The sequence below is a fragment of the Scyliorhinus torazame genome, chromosome 18, assembly GCF_047496885.1.
Source record: "Scyliorhinus torazame isolate Kashiwa2021f chromosome 18, sScyTor2.1, whole genome shotgun sequence".
Taxonomy (NCBI): Eukaryota; Metazoa; Chordata; class Chondrichthyes; order Carcharhiniformes; family Scyliorhinidae; genus Scyliorhinus; species Scyliorhinus torazame.
In genome coordinates, this window is record NC_092724.1 from 128,420,158 (window position 1) to 128,442,622 (window position 22,465).

At 44.8% G+C, this 22,465-nt stretch overlaps 1 protein-coding gene across 2 annotated transcripts in view; it reads right to left on the minus strand.

Annotated features, from left to right (window-relative positions):
• stx8 (syntaxin 8) overlaps window positions 1-22,465 on the minus strand; it is a 177,413-nt gene that overhangs the window by 10,563 nt on the left and 144,385 nt on the right. Inside the window, exon 8 of one of the 2 annotated variants that reach the window (XM_072483331.1) lies at window positions 10,514-10,761. The exons of the other annotated variant lie outside the window; for it this stretch is intronic. Within the exon in view, the coding sequence (XP_072339432.1) occupies window positions 10,529-10,761 (233 nt within the window). The 3' untranslated portion in view covers window positions 10,514-10,528. Of the gene's footprint in view, window positions 1-10,513; window positions 10,762-22,465 lie in introns of those variants that run through there. 2 annotated transcript variants of the gene reach the window in all.

The window sequence follows — 22,465 nt, forward strand, 5'->3', positions numbered from 1 at the left end:
CACTCAACACGCCCGACTCTACCCCCAACCAAATGATTCCCCCCCTGCAACCAACCCGACCCCTTGCCCTGACCCGCGCCCCCACCTTACTGATGTCCGACCTCCCCCCCACCCCAATAAAAAAGGGGCATGTCCTCCTTCACTCCCCCCCTTTTATACTTTGCTGCTGTAGCCAGGGATGTGTTTCACTGCCTGAGTCTCACCTGGCCTGAGTCAAGAAGGTTGGGTGAGACAGGTGCTTTAGGACACAAGGGTAGGTAAGTCGGTAATGTGCCGCTGATTGCCACTCAGGTCACACGATAGAATGGCATTTACTGCATGCATGATGATTGCAGTTGGACCATCTTTTCTTCACTGGATTATATTGACATTAACGGGTGGCTAATTTGGTGAAAAGAAATGAAAAGCGAAAGGGCTCTGCTTGTAAAAAAACAGTCATCCACGGTAATAAAATGATTCGAATGACCATAACCTGCCTCCCTCGCCCCTCACTTTTGCAATGTGGGAGCGATTAATAACTGCTTTAATAACAACTATATTGTTCATGTCCATTTGAACTGTTGTCAAGTTTGATGACTGCAGGGAGGTTCTGCCAGAATGATCTCAAAAGCACAACATTAGTAATCAGATATACAATTTCACAAAGAAATATACTCAGAAAAGGTACTGCTCTGTAAATTGTCAATGCAAATAATATCACTGCTCTTCAAGTTAATAAAGCAAAACCATGCAGTCCATGGTGTCGAGCTAGACAATAAAATACCACTAGTAGGTTCAACAGTATTCAGACGTCCTCCATTTAGCTTACCATTTATTCATCGGCAGCATGCCACCCACTTCCACCACCGCCAATGTTACAAATCAGTGATATCAAGTTGCATATATATGAAACACTCCTAATGCATCTTTGCTTTAAAATCACTTTCTTAAATCACAAAGCAATCCTTGACTACACCTCATTGATTTCTCAAGGTTCATACAAATCTGACTGCAAAATCTGCTCCCAGTCAAACTGAATGAGATAATTCACGATTGTTTTCTACAACAGTCTTTTAATAGTCACTTTGTCTCATGGACACTTCCCCTATCGACTCAACTGTAGCTGTATCCTTGGGAAAAAATATTGGCATGACAAGTGGAATTAGATATTAAAAAGGTGATCATCGATCAATTTTAATGCTTGCATCTAAGTTTTCCCAAAAAAGTGAAAGGTGACTAACGATATGTCTAAGCAAAAGATTAAATTGAAATGAAAGAATAAAACTGCACAAAGAAAACATATGTTTCAGCAAATCCCCAAAAGCATTCCCACACATTTTAACTGCAACCACAATGTCTTAATTTCAGGAGTTTGATGTATCTTAACCTTACAGACACTGTTTAAAATCCACTGCCATTAAGGCCATGATAAATCTCTATATCCTTTTTGGGATAAAAATGACAAGTGGCACATTTTCCCAGACATTGGGAAACTATTTACTTAGATAGCTGGAAGCAGAGTTTCGGAACCTCACTCTGCAACTGGATCATCCAAATCTAAATTTTGTATTTATAAGGTTTAAGATTTGCGACAAGCGTGGCAATTTGCATCCATTCATCAACAAGATAATAGCAAAAGTTGTGGGCAGCACGGTAGCAAAAAAGCGATTAGCACTGCAACTTCACAGCGCCAGGGTCCCAGGTTCGATTCCCCACTGGGTCACTGTCTGTGCGGAGTCTGCACGTTCTCCCCGTGTCTGCTCCGGTTTCCTCCCACAGTCCAAAGACGTGCAGGTTAGGTGGATTGGCCATGCTAAATTGGCCTTAGTGTCCAAAAAGGTTAAGAGGGGTTATTGGATTATGGAGATAGGGTGGAAGTGAGGGCTTAAGTGGGTTGGTGCAGACTCGATGGGCCGAATGGCCTTCTGCACTGTTTGTTCTATGTTCAAAACACCAGATTATCAAAATAAATTGAAAATTATCCTAATTGGCAATTGTGGAATGAGAAATGCTGGATTGGTATAAGTCTCAGTGTTATTATTGGGGAAATACCAGAAAGAAAAAAAAAATCAGTGCTCAAGATTTTGCACACAAAATACAAATCGTGTAATGTAGTCCAAAGGGGGGAAAAAAAACCAAGAATAAATGAGATCATAAATGAACATGATCTTAATGCATTAAAAAAGTGCCCATAGTTTTTCATTTCCATGTCCAGTCGATACAAGGGCCCTTTTTCAGGGAATTGTCCTTTCAGAACAATTGGCAAATTTGACAAATAGAGGGTAGAAATTGCTTTAAACTAATTTCCAACCATGTTCAGACAACTAGGGCCCAAAATTGGTCCCTCTGATTTATTTAAATATTTATTGGTCGCCAGCTCACAATGCAAGCTAAAGGTCACACTTGGAACATAATGAAGTGGCCTCTTCGAGAAGCAGTCTGAACTAGCAAGGTGAACTTTGACTACGGATAAAGTAACTGAAGATTGTGAATAATATACAGCACAGGAAAAGCCATAAGGACACCCCATTTTCTGAAGATGCATTGGAGGAATTAGTGTTAGAGGACAGCTGGACAATGGATACTTTCTATTACCAGATGCCTGGCTTAAGTGGGCAGAGGTGGAACAGATCAGTGCCAGAATCATCATACCCTACTCCTGCACCATCCCCCAGGATATGGGTTGCATTGCAAGTTAAAATTTAATGACCTCAATAGGCCAACATAGATGAGCCTGACCCACATCTCTCATCACTCTCTGCTTAGCCTTGCACTAATTGTTATCTGAGCACTTACAAGGCCTCTTTTACAGTTAACTGACTTACCTGGAATCACTGCAGCATATTCCACCTATTGCAGAGCTATATGTCAATAGTAACTTCATTGAAGCCTACTTGTGACAATAAGTGATTATTATTATTCCTCCCCTCACTGTTACTTCCTTCATCCTCTTACGCCTCTACCATCTTTCACATAGCGTCACCAGTATTCCATCCTGATATGTATGTCCTCAAAAATTCTCACGGCTCAAACATTGATGCACTTTCTATCTATCAGGGCAAGCTTCTACATAACAACAGGGTACAGGCAACCTCAGGAAGAGCACTGCAGTTCATTGATGTATTATCGTCTCTTGAAAGAGAGGCCATAGGCATCAGAGAGGCAGGGGACAGGACAAGATGTGTGGCATCTGGTGAGGCTAAACTATCTTTCCCTCATTCACTTCCCACTCAAATATCACCCTCACACAAAACTAAATGTTGAGGCTTTCAGAAGCAGTTTATCTGTCTTTGCTTGCTCATGGCACCAAATGCTGATGCTTGTCCTTTCTTTTATCAAAGTTGAGAAACTACACACAGCCTTCAGTGAGAAGAGAGCAGCACTGAAGAAGAGAAGACTCCATTGATCTTACACTTCCAGAAGGAGCAGCAAGGGGTTATGACATCCAGCAAGGGATGACATCCAGAAAGCAACTCATTAGAGAGAAAGGATACACAGGAAGCCATTGAAAGCCTATCATACATAAATATGACTAACAACAATTCACAGTGACCTTCCAAGATCACTGTCCTATCAGCCAGAAAGTTTAGCATAATGTTGGAAAGCTTGGAGGAATCCAGCTTTGACTTGGGTTTTTCACATGACATCAAAACTGCCTTGGTACAAATGGCCAGCTGGCAACTTTGATGGGAATTCAGACTGCTGTCACTTTGGCTCTCAGGTCCAGAATCTTCCAGCTTATAAAGCTTGAAGGAGAGCATGCATTGCAGCTTTCAGAGTCTATTATTACACATGCATTCTCTTCTTGCGTATGACCCAGGAGCCCATTTTGGCGCCGGACAGCTGGCCCAGACATCCCGAGTCGAAGATAAGGTCCAGCAGTCTGCAGCTGGTCCTTAAGGATCAGAGCTTGTTGAAGCTGCCCATCAAAGTCATCTAAAGTGCCCTCAGGGGAAATTCAACAACCTTCCACTTCCCAAGCTGTAGCGACTGGGGAATCAACTCAGGGGAGCACCTTAATAGATAACGAAGAAAACAAGACCCTACTGGATTGTTCAAGCCATGATTAACAGGGTGGGTTAAGGAAGTAACATTTCAGGGGCACATAGATACCAGTTTCAGGTTTCATTCTCCGGTTCAGGTGCTGGACACTGATTAGCACATTTAAATATGCCTGCAGTAGTTTCAGATGACCACCAGGAGACAATTATGAAGGTCCAGCACACATACAGTGTGGAATGTCAAAGTGAAGAATTTGACTTCACAGCACCCATTTTAGATCTGGAAAATTTGCAACCCGCATACTAATTCCTAACGCACTCATGTGTAACTAATAATGTATTACACTTTGTTAAGGAGTACTCCATAGCTTTCATAAACCACCCATCTTCCTCAGGACTAGAAGAGATGCCCAATTTACTTGGCTTGGGCTTGTTTCAATTTGGTACCACCCACTAGACTGTACTTGCAAGTTAATACAAAGCGGACATCAGTAATTACTGCAGCAATATTACAGAGATAACCCATTGGGCCAACTGCATTACAGTTCATTATTACAGGGTTGAAATGACCTTCAGATGTGATGCTGACAGCAAATTAAATTAATATGTGGTGCAGCATGATCTATTACACAATAATACACATACATAATAATGATCACAATAAATAATGGGCAGCACGGTAGCATTGTGGTTAGCACAATTGCTTCGCAGCTCCAGGGTCCCAGGTTTGATTCCCGGCTGGGTCACTGTCTGTGCGGAGTCTGCACGTTCTCCCCGTGTGTGCGTGGGTTTCCTCCGGATAGAGAAGAGGTCCTGAGATGGACTAAAAAGGTGCGGAGTAGCAGATGGGAGAATGCAGTGGTACGGGTGTACCAGGATTGGAGTGCGGAGGTGGCGAGAAGGAGGGCGAGCTTTAACCGAGCCAAGGAGGTGTTGCATAAAAAGGTGAAGTTCGGGATGCTGCAGCCGGCAAGACTATGGGTCACGTATCAGGAGAGACACCATTATTTCGAGACGGCGGAGGAAGCATGGACCTTTATCAAAGAGGAGAAATTGGATCGGAACTGAGGGACTGATGCTGCAGGAAATGTTATTGTTAATGTTATGGTTGAAGTTAATTGAGAAGTAAATTGGGAAGAGGGGAGACATTGGGAAATGTGGGCACCGGTGAGGGGGGAAAGACGGGACATAGATGGAGAATGAGGAAGGGGAGGGGGAGGGGAAAGGGAGCTGCGCCACAAGAGGCGGGTCAGGTAAAGGGATGTTCCCGCGCCCGAAAGAATATGGCGGGAAGACAGGCGTAAGGCGGATGGGAGTTCCCCACACGGGGGGATCGAGGAGTGAGCAGGAGTAGCCGGGGTCAGTTGAAGTCAGCTGACTTACGGAAGTAATATGGGGGGAGCAATCACGCTAGAAAGAGATCTAGCGGGGGGGGGGGGGGGGAGACAACTGGGTTGCTGCTGCGGAAATCCAAAAGGAAATGGCTAAAGAGTGGGTGGACGGGGATGGTATGCGACGCTGGGGGAGCGAGTGGGAGCGCGGAGGCGGGATATGGGACTGGCCTAGAGAAGGTAATGGCTAGTCGACACGGGAGGGGGGCAGGAAGCCCCCTAGTGAGGCTGATCACGTGGAACGTGAGAGGCCTGAACGGACCGATAAAAAGGGCCCGCGTGCTCGCGCATTTGAAAGGACTAAGGGCAGACGTGGTTATGCTCCAAGAGACGCACCTAAAGGTGGCGGACCAAGTTAGGTTAAGGAAAGGATGGGTGGGACAGGTGTTCCACTCAGGTCTAGACGCAAAGAACTGAGGGGTGGCCATTTTGGTGGGGAAACGGGTAGCATTTGAAGCAAAGAACATCGTAGCAGATAGCGGAGGTAGATATGTAATGGTGAGTGGCAGGCTGGAGGGAATGGAGGTCGTGTTGGTTAATGTATATGCCCCGAACTGGGACGATGCGGGATTTATGAGACGGATGCTGGGGCGTATACCGGACCTGGAGGTAGGAAACTTGATTTTAGGAGGGGACTTTAATACTGTGCTGGACCCGGGGCTAGATAGATCCAGCTCAAGGACCGGAAGAAGGCCGGCAGAGGCCAAGGTGCTTAAGGGGTTTATGGACCAAATGGGGGGAGTGGATCCATGGCGATTTCTTAGACCGAGGGCTAGGGAGTTCTCCTTCTTCTCCCATGTCCATAAAGTGTACTCCCGGATAGATTTTTTTGTTTTTGGAAGGACGTTGATCTCTAGGGTGGAAGAAGCTGAGTATTCAGCCATAGCGGTTTCGGACCATGCCCCACATTGGGTGGACCTGGAATTAGGAGAGGAAAGGGAGCAGAGAGCACTCTGGCGATTAGATGTGGGATTGATGGCGGATGAGGGAGTGTGTGCAAGAGTGCGGGGGTGTATTGAGAGATACCTGGAGGTCAATGACGACGGCGAGGTCCCTATGGGAGTGGTATGGGAAGCACTAAAAGCGGTGGCCAGAGGAGAGCTGATCTCTATTGGAGCCCACAAAAGGAAAACAGAGGCCAAGGAAAGGGAAAGATTACTGGGGGAGATTTTAAGGGTGGACAGGGAATTTGCAGAGACCCCGGAGGAGGGACTGTACTGGGAGAGGAGACGACTCCAGACGGAGTTTGACCTTCTGACCACCAGAAAGGCGGAGGTGCTGTGGAGGAAGGCACAGGGGAGGAGGTATGAATATGGGGAAAAGGCTAGTCGCCTGCTGGCTCATCAATTGCGAAAGAGGACAGCAGCGAGGGAGATAGGAGGAATTAGGGATGAAAGCGGAGACACTGTGCGAAGAGCAGGAAAGATAAATGAGGTGTTCAAGACCTTTTATGAGGGACTGTATAGGTCTCAACCCCCAGAGGGAGAGGAGGGGATGCGGCAGTTCCTGGATCAATTGAGGTTCCCGAAAGTGGAGGAGCAGGAGGTGGTAGGCCTGGGGGCACCGATTGGGGTGGACGAGGTTATTAAGGGACTGGGAAGCATGCAAGTAGGGAAGGCTCCGGGACCAGACGGGTTCCCGGTGGAATTTTACAGAAAATATGTGGACTTGTTGGCCCCGTTAATGGTGAGGACGTTCAATGAGGCCAGGGAAGGAGGGACTTTACCCCCGACAATGTCGGAGGCGACGATATCGCTAATTTTGAAGAGGGATAAAGATCCGTTGCAGTGCGGGTCCTATAGACCTATTTCATTATTGAACGTGGACGCCAAATTGCTGGCAAAGGTACTGGCATCGAGGATAGAGGACTGTGTCCCGGGGGTGGTGCACGAAGACCAGACAGGGTTCGTAAAAGAGAGACAACTGAATGTTAACTTGCGACGACTATTAGGGGTGATAATGATGCCCCCAGTGGAGGGGGAGGCAGAGATAGTGGCGGCAATGGATGCAGAGAAGGCATTTTATAGGGTGGAGTGGGAGTATTTATGGGAAGTGTTAAGGAGGTTTGGGTTCGGGAACGGGTTTATTAGCTGGGTCAAACTTCTTTATGGGGCTCCAACGGCAAGTGTAGTTACGGGTCGACAAAGATCGGAGTATTTCCGACTATATAGGGGAACAAGACAGGGATGCCCGCTGTCTCCATTGTTGTTCGCGTTGGCAATTGAACCTCTGGCCATGGCGTTGAGAGACTCCAGGAAATGGAGAGGGGTGATTAGAGGGGGAGAAGAACACCGAGTCTCGTTATACGCAGATGACCTATTGTTATATGTGTCGGACCCAGCGGGGGGATGATAGAGGTTATGCGAATGTTGAGGGAGTTCGGGGATTTCTCGGGGTATATGCTAAACATGGGGAAGAGTGAATTATTTGTGATACATCCAGGGGACCAGAGTAGAGAGATAGAAGGCCTGCCTCTAAGGAAAGTGGAAAGAAACTTCCGATACCTGGGGATTCAGATCGCTAGGAGCTGGGGAACCTTGCACAGACTTAATCTGACACGGCTGGTAGAACAAATGGTGGAGGACTTCAAGAGGTGGGACATGCAGCCTCTGTCGCTGGCGGGCAGGGTGCAGGCAATTAAGATGATGGTTCTCCCGAGGTTCTTATTTGTATTTCAATGTCTCCCTATACTAATCACTAAGACCTTTTTCAATAAAATAGATAGGAGCATCACGAGCTTCGTGTGGGCAGGGAAAGTTCCGAGAGTAAGGAGGGGGTTCCTTCAGCGTAGCAGGGACAGAGGAGGATTGGCACTACCGAACTTGGGCGATTACTATTGGGCCGCCAATGTGGCAATGATACGTAAATGGATGATGGAGGGTGAGGGAGCGGCGTGGAAAAGACTGGAGAGAAAGTCCTGTAAAGGGACGAGTTTAGAGGCGCTGGTGACGGCGCCGCTACCGTTCTCGCCAAAATGGTTTACCACGAACCCGGTGGTGGCGGCAACATTGAATATCTGGGGACAGTGGAGGCGACAAAGAGGGGTGCGGGGTGCCCTGGTGGGGTCCCCAATTAGGAACAACCATAGGTTCGCCCCAGGAAGAATGGATGGAGGATTTCAGAGCTGGCACCAGTTGGGAATTAGGAGGGTGGGAGATTTATTTATAGATGGGACTTTTGCGAGCTTGGGAGCATTGGAGGAAAAGTATAAGTTGCCCCGGGGAAACTTCCTGAGATATATGCAGGTGAGGGCATTTACTAGACAACAGGTGGGGGAATTTCCGCTGCTCCCGACACAGGGGACTCAGGACAGAGTGCTTTCAGGGGTGTGGGTCGGAGAGGGCAAGGTGTCAGAGATATACCGAGAGATGAGGGAAGAGGGGGAGGAGTTGGTGGGCGAACTAAAAGGAAAGTGGGAAGAAGAACTAGGGGAGGAGATAGAGGAGGGTATGTGGGCTGATGCCCTAAGCAGGGTAAATTCCTCTTCCTCATGCGCCAGGCTTAGCCTGATTCAATTTAAGGTGCTACATAGAGCACACATAACGGGAGCAAGATTGAGCAGGTTCTTTGGAGTGGAGGGCAAATGTGGGAGGTGCGGCGGGAGCCCAGCAAACCACGCACATATGTTTTGGGCGTGCCCGGCACTGGAGGGGTATTGGAAGGGAGTGACGGGAGTGATTTCGAAGGTGGTGAAGGCCCGGGTCAAACCAGGTTGGGGGCTAGCTCTATTTGGAGTTGCGGATGAGCCGGGAGTGCAGGAGGCAAAAGAGGCCGACGTTGTGGCCTTTGCGTCCCTAGTAGCCCGGCGTAGGATCCTACTCATGTGGAAGGAGGCGAAACCCCCCGGACTGGAGGCCTGGCTAAACGATATGGCGGGGTTCATTAAATTGGAGCAGATAAAGTTTGCCCTGAGAGGATCGGCTCAAGGGTTCACCAGGCGTTGGCAGCCATTTCTCGACTACCTAGGGGAACGTTAGAGGGAAGACAGATGACCAGCACCAGCAACCCAGGGGGAAGGGGGTGGGGGGGGGGGGGAGGTTTAGTTTAGTTTATGTCAAAAGATTATGGGGTTTAGTTATTTGTGTATTGTTAAAAAATTCTTTACTGCTACGTTTGCTTTGTAAGAGGGAAAAAATTGTTGTTTGGGAAAAATTTTCAATAAAATATATTTAAAAAAAAAAACAAAAAAAAACGTTAATATCCAAAAGCTGCTGTCGCCACCAGTCTCTGAGTAAAAAGGTTTTTCCTCAAAACCCCCTAAACACCCTGCTGCCCACCTTGAACTTCTGTCCCCTTGTGACTGGCTGTTCAGTTTTATCTGTTCCAACGAAAACAATCCAAGCCTATCCAATCTCTCTTCATAACTTAAATGTTCCATCCCAGGCAACATCCTAGTGAATCTCCTGTGCACCCTCTCCTGTGCAATCAGTCTTATAAAGTGGCAACCAGAATTGCACACAACACTCCAGCTGTGGCCTCACCAAAGTTCTATACAACTCCAACATGACCTCCCTGCTTTTGTAATGCCTCAATTGACAAAGGCAAGTGCCCCATATGTCTTTTTCACCACCCTACTAACCTGCTCACCCGCCTTCAGAGATCTATGGGCGACCACGCCAAGGTCCCTTAGTTCCTCGGAACTTCTCAATGTCATGCCGTTTATTGATTATTTCTTTGTCAAATTATTCCTTCCAAAGTGTACCACCTCCACTTTTCAGGGTTAAATTCCATCTGCCATTTATATAACCATTTGACCATCCCGTCTATATCTTCCTGTAACCCAAGATACTCAACCTCACTGTTAACCACTCAGCCAATCTTTTCGTCATCCGCAAACTTACTGATCCTACCCCCCATAGTCATCTATGTCGTTTATATAAATGACGAATAATAGGGAATCCAGCACAGATCCCTGTGGTAATCCACTGGACACTGGCTTCCAGTCACTAAAGCAGCCATCTGTCATCACCCTCTGTCTCCTACACCTAACCCAATTTTGAATCCACCTTATCAAGTTACCATGTATCCCATGTGCATTTTCTTTCTTTATAAGTCTCTTTATGTGGGACCTTGTCAAAGGCTTTGCTGAAATCCATATAAACTACGTTAATTGCACTACCCTCATCTACACACCTGATACCTCCTCAAAATATTCAATCAAATTTTGTGAGGCATGACCTCCCTCTGACAAAAGCCATGCTGACTATCCCTGATCAAACCTTGCTTCTGCAAGTGGCAATTGATTCTCTCCTTCAGAATGTTGACCAATAGTTTACTTACCACTGACATGAGACTCACTGGTCTATGGTTCCCTGGCTTATTTCTGCAACTCTTCTTAACTAGTGGAAGCACATTATCTGTTCTCCAGTCCTCTGACTCCTCCCCCGTGGCTAGAGAGGAATTAAAAATTTGGGTCAGAGCTCCTGCAATCTGCTCCCTTGCCTCCCACAGCAGCCTGGGACACAATTCATCTGGACCTGGATATTTATCCACTTTTAAGCCTGCCAAAACCTCCAATACCTTGTCATTCCCTATGTCAATTTTCTCAAGAACCTCACAGTCTCTCCATGTGTTCCATACCTACCTCCTCATTCTCTTGGGTGAAGACATTACCATTCATAGTTTTGAATATCAATGTTTCCGCGCCTGACAGATTTTCTGAACATTTGTTTATTCCATAGTCTTTATAACCTTGTGTACCTTGAAAGTGTTCATGGGAGTTGACATTATCGAAAAACCATTCAGGTTTTTATATACTTGAATGGAGCATCGCCACACCAGATTGCAAAGTCTTAGTTCCTCTCATTTCTCATTCAATTCAGGCCCGAACATTTCTGCTGACCAAATCACGTCAAAGGAGGGAGAATCTGCTATCAGAGGTATATACAATGTCATGAGAAGCAGGATAAATTATAGTTCAATGTCAACTGATGTTATTCAAATAGAAGTTTGCATATGTTTTAATGCAAGAAGTATTACGGGTAAGGCAGATGAACTTAGAGCTTGGATTAGTACTTGGAACTATGATGTTGTTGCCATTACAGAGACCTGGTTGAGGGAAGGGCAGGATTGGCAGCTAAACGTTCCAGGATTTAGATGTTTCAGGCGGGATAGAGGGGGATGTAAAAGGGGAGGCGGAGTTGCGCTACTGGTTCGGGAGAATATCACAGCTGTACTGCGGGAGGACACCTCAGAGGGCAGTGAGGCTATATGGGTAGAGATCAGGAATAAGAAGGGTGCAGTCACAATGTTGGGGGTTTACTACAGGCCTCCCAACAGCCAGTGGGAGATAGAGGAGCAGATAGGTAGACAGATTTTGGAAAAGAGTAAAAACAACAGGGTTGTGGTGATGGGAGACTTCAACTTCCCCAATATTGACTGGGACTCACTTAGTGCCAGGGGCTTAGACGGGGCGGAGTTTGTAAGGAGCATCCAGGAGGGCTTCTCAAAACAATATGTAGACAGTCCAACTAGGGAAGGGGCGGTACTGGACCTGGTATTGGGGAATGAGCCCGGCCAGGTGGTAGATGTTTCAGTAGGGGAGCATTTCGGTAACAGTGACCACAATTCAGTAAGTTTTAAAGTACTGGTGGACAAGGATAAGAGTGGTCCTAGGATGAATGTGCTAAATTGGGGGAAGGCTAATTATAACAATATTAGGCGGGAACTGAAGAACATAGATTGGGGGCGGATGTTTGAGAGCAAATCAACATCTGACATGTGGGAGGCTTTCAAGTGGCAGTTGAAAGGAATTCAGGACCGGCATGTTCCTGTGAGGAAGAAGGATAAATACGGCAATTTTCGGGAACCTTGGATAACAAGAGATATTGTAGGCCTCGTCAAAAAGAAAAAGGAGGCATTTGTCAGGGCTAAAAGGCTGGGAACAGACGAAGCCTGCGTGGAATATAAGGAAAGTAGGAAGGAACTTAAGCAAAGAGTCAGGAGGGCTAGAAGCGGTCACGAAAAGTCATTGGCAAATAGGGTTAAGGAAAATCCCAAGGCTTTTTACATGTACATAAAAAGCACGAGGGTAGCCAGGGAAAGGGTTGGCCCACTGAAGGATAGGCAAGGGAATCTATGTGTGGAGCCAGAGGAAATGGGTGAGGTACTAAATGAATACTTTGCATCAGTATTCACCAAAGAGAAGAAATTGGTAGATGTTGAGTCTGGAGAAGGGTGTGTAGATAGCCTGGGTCACATTGAGATCCAAAAAGATGAGGTGTTGGGTGTCTTAAAAAATATTAAGGTAGATAAGTCCCCAGGGCCTGATGGGATCTACCCCAGAATACTGAAGGAGGCTGGAGAGGAAATTGCTGAGGCCTTGACAGAAATCTTTGGATCCTCACTGTCTTCAGGGGATGTCCCGGAGGACTGGAGAATAGCCAATGTTGTTCCTCTGTTTAAGAAGGGTAGCACGGATAATCCCGGGAACTACAGGCCGGTGAGCCTTACTTCAGTGGTAGGGAAATTACTGGAGAGAATTCTTCGAGACAGGATCTACTCCCATTTGGAAGCAAATGGACGTATTAGTGAGAGGCAGCACGGTTTTGTGAAGGGAAGGTCGTGTCTCACTAACTTGATAGAGTTTTTCGAGGAGGTCACTAAGTTGATTGATGCAGGTAGGGCAGTGGATGTTGTCTATATGGACTTCAGTAAGGCCTTTGACAAGGTCCCTCATGGTAGACTAGTACAAAAGGTGAAGTCACACGGGATCAGGGGTGAGCTGGCAAGGTGGATACAGAACTGGCTAGGTCATAGAAGGCAGAGAGTAGCAATGGAAGGATGCTTTTCTAATTGAGGGGCTGTGACCAGTGGTGTTCCACAGGGATCAGTGCTGGGACCTTTGCTCTTTGTAGTATATATAAATGATTTGGAGGAAAATGTAACTGGTCTGATTAGTAAGTTTGCAGACGACACAAAGGTTGGTGGAATTGAGGATAGCGATGAGGACTGTCAGAGGATACAGCAGGATTTAGATTGTTTGGAGACTTGGGCGGAGAGATGGCAGATGGAGTTTAATCCAGACAAATGTGAGGTAATGCATTTTGGAAGGTCTAATGCAGGTAGGGAATATACAGTGAATGGTAGAACCCTCAAGAGTATTGAAAGTCAAAGAGATCTAGGAGTACAGGTCCACAGGTCATTGAAAGGGGCAACACAGATGGAGAAGGTAGTCAAGAAGGCATACGGCATGCTTGCCTTCATTGGCCGGGGCATTGAGTATAAGAATTGGCAAGTCATGTTGCAGCTGTATAGAATCTTAGTTAGGCCACACTTGGAGTATAGTGTTCAATTCTGGTCACCACACTACCAGAAGGATGTGGAGGCTTTAGAGAGGGTGCAGAAGAGATTTACCAGAATGTTGCCTGGTATGGAGGGCATTAGCTATGAGGAGCGGTTGAATAAACTCGGTTTGTTCTCACTGGAACGAAGGAGGTTGAGGGGAGACCTGATAGAGGTATACAAAATTATGAGGGGCATAGACAGAGTGGATAGTCAGAGGCTTTTCCCCATGGTAGAGGGGTCAATTACTAGGGGGCATAGGTTTAAGGTGAGAGGGGCAAGGTTTAGAGTAGATGTACGAGGCAAGTTTTTTACGCAGAGGGTAGTGGGTGCCTGGAACTCGCTACCGGAGGAGGTGGTGGAAGCAGGGACGATAGTGACATTTAAGGGGCATCTTGACAAATACATGAATATGATGGGAATAGAGGGATACGGACCCAGGAAGTGTAGAAGATTGTAGTTTAGTCGGGCAGCATGGTCGGCACGGGCTTGGAGGGCCGAAGGGCCTGTTCCTGTGCTGTACATTTCTTTGTTTGTACTTGAAATCAACAACTGAGTTTTGATTCAATATTGCTGGCGCTCCAAAACTTGCTGAAAGATGCTTTTTGTTATGTCACCCTACATGTAACGGTGCTTTCAAACTCAGCACTTTGAATGCCTTAAGAACGGGCGGCACTGTGGCCTAGTGGTTAGCACGGTTACCTCATGGCGATGAAGACCTGGGTTCAATCCCGGCCCCGGGTTACTGTCAGTGTGGAGTTTGCACATTTTCCCCGTGTTTGAATGGGTCTCGCCCCCACAATCCAAAGATGCCCAGGCTAGGTGGATTGGGCCTTAATTGGAAAACAATAATTGGGTATTCTAAATTTATTTTAAAAAATTGAATGCCTTAAAAATCATCAGTAAAGAAGCACTAGTTTGTTCTTCTCAAGTGTGTTAGAATCCATAGAATCCCTACATTGCAGGAGACCATTCGACCCATCAAGTCTGCACCGACCGTCTGAAATAGCACCCCACTTAAGCTCACTTTCCCCGCCCTGTTCCCGTAACCCTGGACACTAAGGGGTAACGTTTCCCTTACGACTCAGCTCCACCACAGCCAAAATTGTTTTTGCCTGTTCAAGTCTGGTTAGGAATCATCAGAGTGATGAGCCTTCAATTTTCCATAATACATAAAAATAGCTTTTAGAAATTTACACATCGTGTTGCATGACATTAACCTGTATTTCTTGCTACTTACAGCCTTTATATCTTGTCACATTGTAGTATCCATTCCACAGCAAATTTAACAATGTAACTCAATCAGAGGAAGCAACTCGAGCAAATAATATAAATCGGTTCACAGAAAATCAGGTGCATTTCAGTACAAAGAATTTGAGCGAAATGGTGAAAAGACGGAATTGGATTTTGGATTTTGTTTATTGTCACTTGTACCAAGGTACAGTGAAAAGTATTTTTCTGCGAGCAGCTCAACAGATCATTAAATACATGAAAAGAAAAGGAAATAAAAGAAAATACATAATAGGGCAACACAAGGTACACAATGTAACTACATAACACCGTCATCGGGTGAAGCATACAGGGGTGTAGTGTTAATGAAGTCAGTCCATAAGAGGGTTGTCTTGGAGTCTTGTAGCAGCTGGGAAGAAGCTGTTTTTAAGTCTGTTCGTGCATGTTCTCAGACTTTGGTACGTGTTTTCAGACTTTGGTATCTCCTGCCCGATGGAAGAAGTTGGAAGAGTGAGCAAGCCCGGTGGGAGGGGTCTTTGATTATGCTGCCCGATTTCCCCAGGCAGAATACAGGGCTAAATCACAATTTCTTGATTTTAAAGTTGTTTTTCCACTGGCTTTAGAATCATGCCTCTGCTCCTCATTGCCAATGCATGGGTCACAGACAACCAGCAATCCCTTTGTAAATTGACTAGTTATATAGAGAACAGCTGCTGGTAAAACTCACTTTTGCACTGGAGCTGTTACAGGGTGCGCATTGCAGCCCATGCATCAGAAATTGACAATGCAAGCATTACTTTCTGGTCAATTTAAAAGCATCTGAAGCAATCCTATGCAACCTGCACTTTTACCATTGTCCAACCTCTCATCCAATCACGGGTTTCATACTATGACACAAGTATCAATGCAAGTAGAGTTTGACCTCACAAAGGACTGAGTTTAAAAAAAAAAATTTAGAGTACCCAATTCTTTTTTTCCAATGAAGGGGCAATTTAGCGTGGCCAATCCACCTATCCTGCACATCTTTGGGTTGTGGGGGTGAAATCCACACAGACACAGGGAGAATGTGCAAACTCCACACGGACAGTGACCCAGGGCCGGGATTCGAACCCGGGTCTTCAGCACCATAGGCAGCAATGCTAACCACTGTACCACTATGCTGCCCCTCAAAGGACTAAGTTTGTAATTTCCTTCCTTCTACCTTCAGCCAACATTGAACAAAAAGTAGGATCGATTTCAAGCTACAGTTGCGACAAATGTAGAAATTGATAGATATTATATTTTATATTTGTGGCAGTAATGTTATTGAAAACTCTGGTTTAAAATATATACAGGCAGTATGTCTGCTAAAGCTGCAATTAGGGTGTCGTAAAAGGTGAGCTAATTATTCATTCCAGCCACTCACTTGGTTTCAGATAAATGGCTAATGGAATAGTGTTTGTATAGAATCATTGAATTTACAGTGCAGAAGGAAGCCATTCAGCCCATCGAGTCTGCACCGGCCCTTGGAAAGAGCACCCTACTTAAGCCCCACACCTCCACCCTATCCCTCTTTATCCCCGTAACACAATCTAACCTTTTTGGATAATTCCCTGGGGTACAGCTAATTTAAGAAGGATTGTATTTAGTCCTAGCTAAGCAGGTCATGGAACTTAGTGGGATACAGGGGCTGCAATTAGTGGGAGGAACCAGGTCTGTCTGTGGTTTTGCAGTCGGTTATAGGATTTTATGTTGAACAGCAGTTTTGCCAAATGCTGTTAGGTTGAGCAGAAGTGCATTGGATCTGTCTTGAAAGGAACTCTTTCCAAAGGTCTGCACAGTTAAGCAAGTAGCCTGTTTTGTTAACTTTCTTTGTAAGTGGCACTTGAACTGTACTGGATTGCTTAATTGGAATTAGTGGCAGGTGTAGATAGTAAGTTCAAGTTTTTCCTTTTATTTAAGAACTATAAAGTTATTTATTTGATATTAATGTGGTTAATTCTGTGTTTAAATTAAAGTTTTTTTAACATAAAAGATACTTATTGGTCAGAGTCATCACTCCTGGGGTGAAGGATCCTTTCCTCACAGTTTTACAAATTGGAAAATTGCTTGGGGCTCTCGTCCAGTATTCTAACAAAAGTTGGGGTGTTGTTTGGTATCCTAACACAATGTTATTTTCCATGCTTCATAATAAATAGAAAGCCTCAGGCTTCCCACAGTACAAGCACTCGGGCTCCTATCTAGATCTGGAATAAGCATTCTGGCATTTACTTAAAGCACCATGGAAATTAAATGTGTATTTTGAATGTGGATGGAGAAAAGCAGTAATTTAAGGGAGAACAAATCAAAGGAAATAATTGAACAAAAATGGAGAGATGCTCTGGAATTATTTTTTTTTGATAAACAATTTTATTAAGACATTTTGGCACAATAAACAACAATAATATAAAACAGTGTGCAAAAAACAATCATTATAGTGCAAGAAACCCAGCTCCCCTCCAACAAGGACCAGCCTAACAACCCCCCTCACCTAAGTTACCCTAAACCCCCTCCCACCCCCCTGCTGATGATTAATTTTCCGCGAAGAAGTCGATAAATGGTTGCCACCATCCCAGCCACTGGATCCGTGATGTAGAAGAGCAGGTCGTCGGCGTACAATGAAACTCTGTGTTCCACCCCCCCGTATCAGCCCTTTCCAGCCCCTAGAAGCTCTAAAGGCAATTGCCAGCGGCTCTATTGCTAATGCAAACAGCAGTGGGGAGAGAGGACACCCCTGCCTGGTCCCATGGTACAGTCTGAAATAGTCAGATGTCGTCCTGTCCATCCTCACACTCGCCTCCGGAGCCTGGTACAACAGTCTGACCCAGTCGATAAAGCCCTCCCCGAACCCAAAACGTCCCAGCACCTCCCATAGATAGTCCCACTCTGGAATCTTTTATTGCTCTGTCAAACCTTACTAATTAACCAATTTACATTGAACTAACCACTATGTCAATGACTTCTATTGGTAAAAGAAAATTAGTCAGACTAACAAATCCATTGAACTCTGCCTTGCTGGCCCAAGGGAGTTCATGGTTTTATTACTTTCTGGACGGACATTACACAAGTCATCAACTCTCCCAAACAAACAGCCACATTAAAGCAATATAGAAGTGACTGCAAAGCTGTACGTGAGATTTTAGATCAGAATCAGAGTGATAATTCAGGGTGTTCCCTGCAGCGATTCAACTCTCCTGGCTTACAGCTGCTTAATGTTTGGTACAATGAGAACAATTCCCTTCACACTTGGGACGATCTCATGAATGAGGTTCACAAAATATTCTTTGCGTTTCACTTTGAGGCGCCACCTTTATTTTGCTAGTTTTTTTTTTCACCTTTGTGAAGACTAAAATATACTTATAAATTATTTTAAGTCTTTGTAAATACCTTTTACCATTACATGCAACCTTTAAAGCTACATCAAGGCACCCATTTTCTCATTCCTTTGCAAACCTCCATTACTGGGCCCAATCCGAGCAAGGAAGAACCATGAATAATTCAGTAGGGATGACCACAGAAAATCTCATGACTTCAGCACAGCAGGAAGGGCAGCACTGTGGCACAGTGGTTAGCACTGGGACTGCGGCGCTGAGGGCCCGGGTTCGAATCCCGGCCCTGGATCATTGCCCATGTGGAGTTTGCACATTGTCCCCGTGTCTGTGTGGGTTTCGCCCCCACAACCCAAAAGATGTGCAGGTTAGGTGGATTGGCCACGCTAAATTGTCCCTTAATTGGAAAAAGAATAAATAATTGGGTTCTCTAAATATATTTTTTCTGGGCAGCACGGTAGCATTGTGGGGGCAGCACGGTAGCATTGTGGATAGACCAATTGCTTCACAGCCCCAGGGTCCCAGGTTCGGTTCCGGCTTGGGTCACTGTCTTTGCGGAGTCTGCACATCCTCCCCGTGTGTGCGTGGGTTTCCTCCGGGTGCTCCGGTTTCCTCCCACAGTCCAAAGATGTGCAGGTTAGGTGGATTGGCCATGATAAATTGACCTTAGTGTCCAAAATTGCCCTTAGTGGTGGGTGGGGTTACTGGGTTATGGGGATAGGGTGGAGGTGTTGACCTTGGGTAGGGTGCTCTTTCCAAGAGCCGGTGCAGACTCAATGGGCCGAATGGCCTCCTTCTGCAATGTAAATTCTATGATGAGGAAGAAACGTGTTCATCAATCTCTGATTCCACCAATTTGACGGAAAATATATGTCGTTAAAGAAAATGCAAGGAGCCAACTGTATGATAAAATCTGTTGTGTAATTTAATGATAAATCCTCCTTGTCTCACCACTGGCGCAACTGAATAAGTTCATAACTTTTTTGGTTTGAAAGGACAATTGATCATATATTTACAGATCAGGCAGCACGGTGGCGCAGTGGGTTAGCACTGCGGCCTCACAGCGCCCAAGTCCCAGGTTCGATCCCGGCTCTGGGTCACTGTCTGTGTGGAGTTTGCACATTCTCCCCGTGTTTGCATGGGTTTCACCCCCACAACCCAAAAATGTGCAAGGTAGGTGGATTGAACATGCTAAATTGCCCCTTAATTGGAAAAAATGAATTGGGTACTCTACATTTTTTAAAATAAAAAAATATATATATTTACACATCAATGAGCAGGGCACAGCTTCTAAAGGCAATAATTTGGAAGCACTCCTATCAGGAAATTTACCAGAGCAATGTTCATTTTTGCAGCCTCTGTACCATGTGCTAAAATAATCATTCATGTGGCAACACTTGAAAATCTGAATGGCTTTTGTTCGCGACTGGCTAAATAAAAAACTGTACAATTACAGCAGGGAAAAGACGTTAGCTCCTGTTCTGCCAAAACACTGCTTGCATCCCAGAAACTACGATGTGGACTTCTGCTGCCTATACTTAAAGAATCATCAGATAATCAAATTTTTGATGACATTTATTCCATTAGCAATGAGACTCATATTAAAATGCAATTCTCGTCAAGTTTTAACGTATGTTCCTCCTTTACTGAGATTTGTTATCTCTGAATGCCATTGATAAGTTCAGTAAAATTAATGATTTATATAAATCTTTTGCTTTAGGGTTGTTAAATACTACACTTCTCAAGGTTATTTCAATAAGAAGTCGATAAATGCTGAATGCAGGGCATTATTAATTAATTAAGAACAGAAATGATGCATTTATCTTGTGCATAAAATGTCATAATTTAGTTATCAATGAAGCTTTGGACCCATTCTGCAAGAATCAATTGTATAAGGTGAAGGCATCACTGAGGAGTTATTGGCTTGATAACGACCCAATGTTGTCAGTAAATTCAGTATTCTGGTTATCTGTGGCAAGTTAATTCATCTCTTGTACGCTAGCAAGCTTGCTATTTGCTCCTCCAAGCTACCTTTGCTGATGATGCCTTCAGCATGTATGCACTATTTAAATAACTAATGCACATTGTCTCTTTGTTATTCAATTAAAAAAAAACTAAAAAGAAATGTGTTGCTGATTTTTCTGAAACTTGGATGTTCAGTGACATAATTTTGAGCATAGTTGATACAATATCAAAGCTCAATTGCAATCCTGCCAGGATAAAACCCCCATCCTCGTTAACATTACTGAAAATACCACAGATGTTCACTCCTGAATCAGCAAGCGCAGTCATCTCATCAGATGAAGGAACTTCTCCAAAAGACAATGGGGGAGAAACAAAGGTCATTCATGGAGCCCACACACATCCATTATGTCACACTTGTTGGCGTGTAACCAAATAGAAATATTTAAGACAATTTGTCACCTCTTGACCCAATGCGGTGCATTATTCTCCACCCAAATTGAGAACAGCAGCAAAATATATGTGTATGCATCTGTTTCAGGCAAAATTTAATTTAACCTTTCAAAACCATAAAACATTTCCAACAATGAGTTATCAAATAACATGTTCAACCATTTAGCAAATGCATCACAATCCACCTCCCCACGGGTGACAAAGTAGCAATAATTCAGTGTTCATTTCAAATTTGAAAAAGGTCTATTAATACTTTCAATAAAATCCACCTTCTGATGCATGATACCCTTAAGGTCTTTGTGAGTAAAGTTTAATGAAAAAGGAGATAAGGGTATTGGAATCTGTGGATTCAAAGCTTTTGCTTAAAATTTAGAGTACCCAATTCATTTTTTTAAAATTAAGAGGCAATTCGGCGCGGCCAATCCACCTACCCTGCACATCTTTTTGGGTTGTGGGGACGAAACGCACGCAAACACAGGAAGAATGCAAACTCCACACGGACAATGACCCAGAGTCGGGATCGAACCTGGGACCTTGGTGCCGTGAGGCAGAAGTGCTAACTACTGCGCCACCGTGCTACCCTGGATTCAAAGCTTTTTTGAGGTAGATTCTAACTGAAAACGGAAACTGAAAAGGAAAATAAGGAAAGGAAACTACCCTCCTCCCGCTCCCAGTTTCCAAGGAAACAAAAACTGAAACTGGAAACCAAAACTTCTGGGTAAACTGAAACTGGTTGAAGCTATATAAAGGGACACAGAGCCATTGAAGCTCAGACATACAAGTTATGAGTCAGAGAAGAAGACAAGAGGCTAGATCCAGAAGCTAAGAAAAAACAGAAATATAATTGCTGCAGCTGTTTTGACTACGATAAAATTGATGCATTTACGCAATCGAGACCAAGTTGAAAAGGTTCTGCTGACATGTGCCACTTTTGATGAAGACCATGCTCCCACAGAACTTGGTTAGTTGTGCGCTGCTGGTGGCTGGGGGTTATGCAACATCCTCGAAGGATATTCTTTCTAAGGAGTACAGAGTTTGAAGGATTTTGTGATCAAGTTTGATGACCCATATACTGTGTGGACTGCTGAGCCAATTCATAATATCTGTCTTAGTGGTAGGTGCCATTGAAGGTGTAATTTATATTCTTGAAGCAACCACAATTTACCTGTTAATTAATGTTCACCATAAGTAATTCTGGATTGTAGGATCTGGGTAGCTAGTTAAGATAGTATTTAGTGTTTACTTTGTATGACTCTTGTATAGTAAATATTCTTCTGTTTTGAAACTGGAATTTTGGGCACTTTAAATTTATTATAAATTTTTGTTTTCATAAGTTTCTGAGACCCTTCCTCAATCCGAACCGACTCAATCCCTCCCCATAGGTCAGTCCCGCCGTCCCAGCAATCAAGCTGGTGGACATTTGCTACACTCTCTCTATAGCACACCCTTCCTCAGATAAGGAGACCAAAAATCCACAAAATATTCCAGGCTTGGTTTCACCAAGGCCCTGTTTAATTGCAGCAAGACATCCCTGCTCCTTTACTTGAATCCTCTCGCTGTGATGGCCAAGATCCAAGGTCAGCTCCCAACTGCATTCCTGCGTGGTGAACCACAGAAACGTTCAGCCTCTCGTTGCTCCCTCCCTCTTGGATCATGGCAGATTATCTTGTCAGTGGGTTTTCAGGGATATCCCGAGAAACCCTTCCCCTCTCAAAAGTCCATCTCCATGCAACATGAATCACATCAGAGAATCACAGAACTGTTTCGGTACATAAGGAGGCCATTCAGCCCATCATGTCTGCACCGGTTCTTCAAGCCT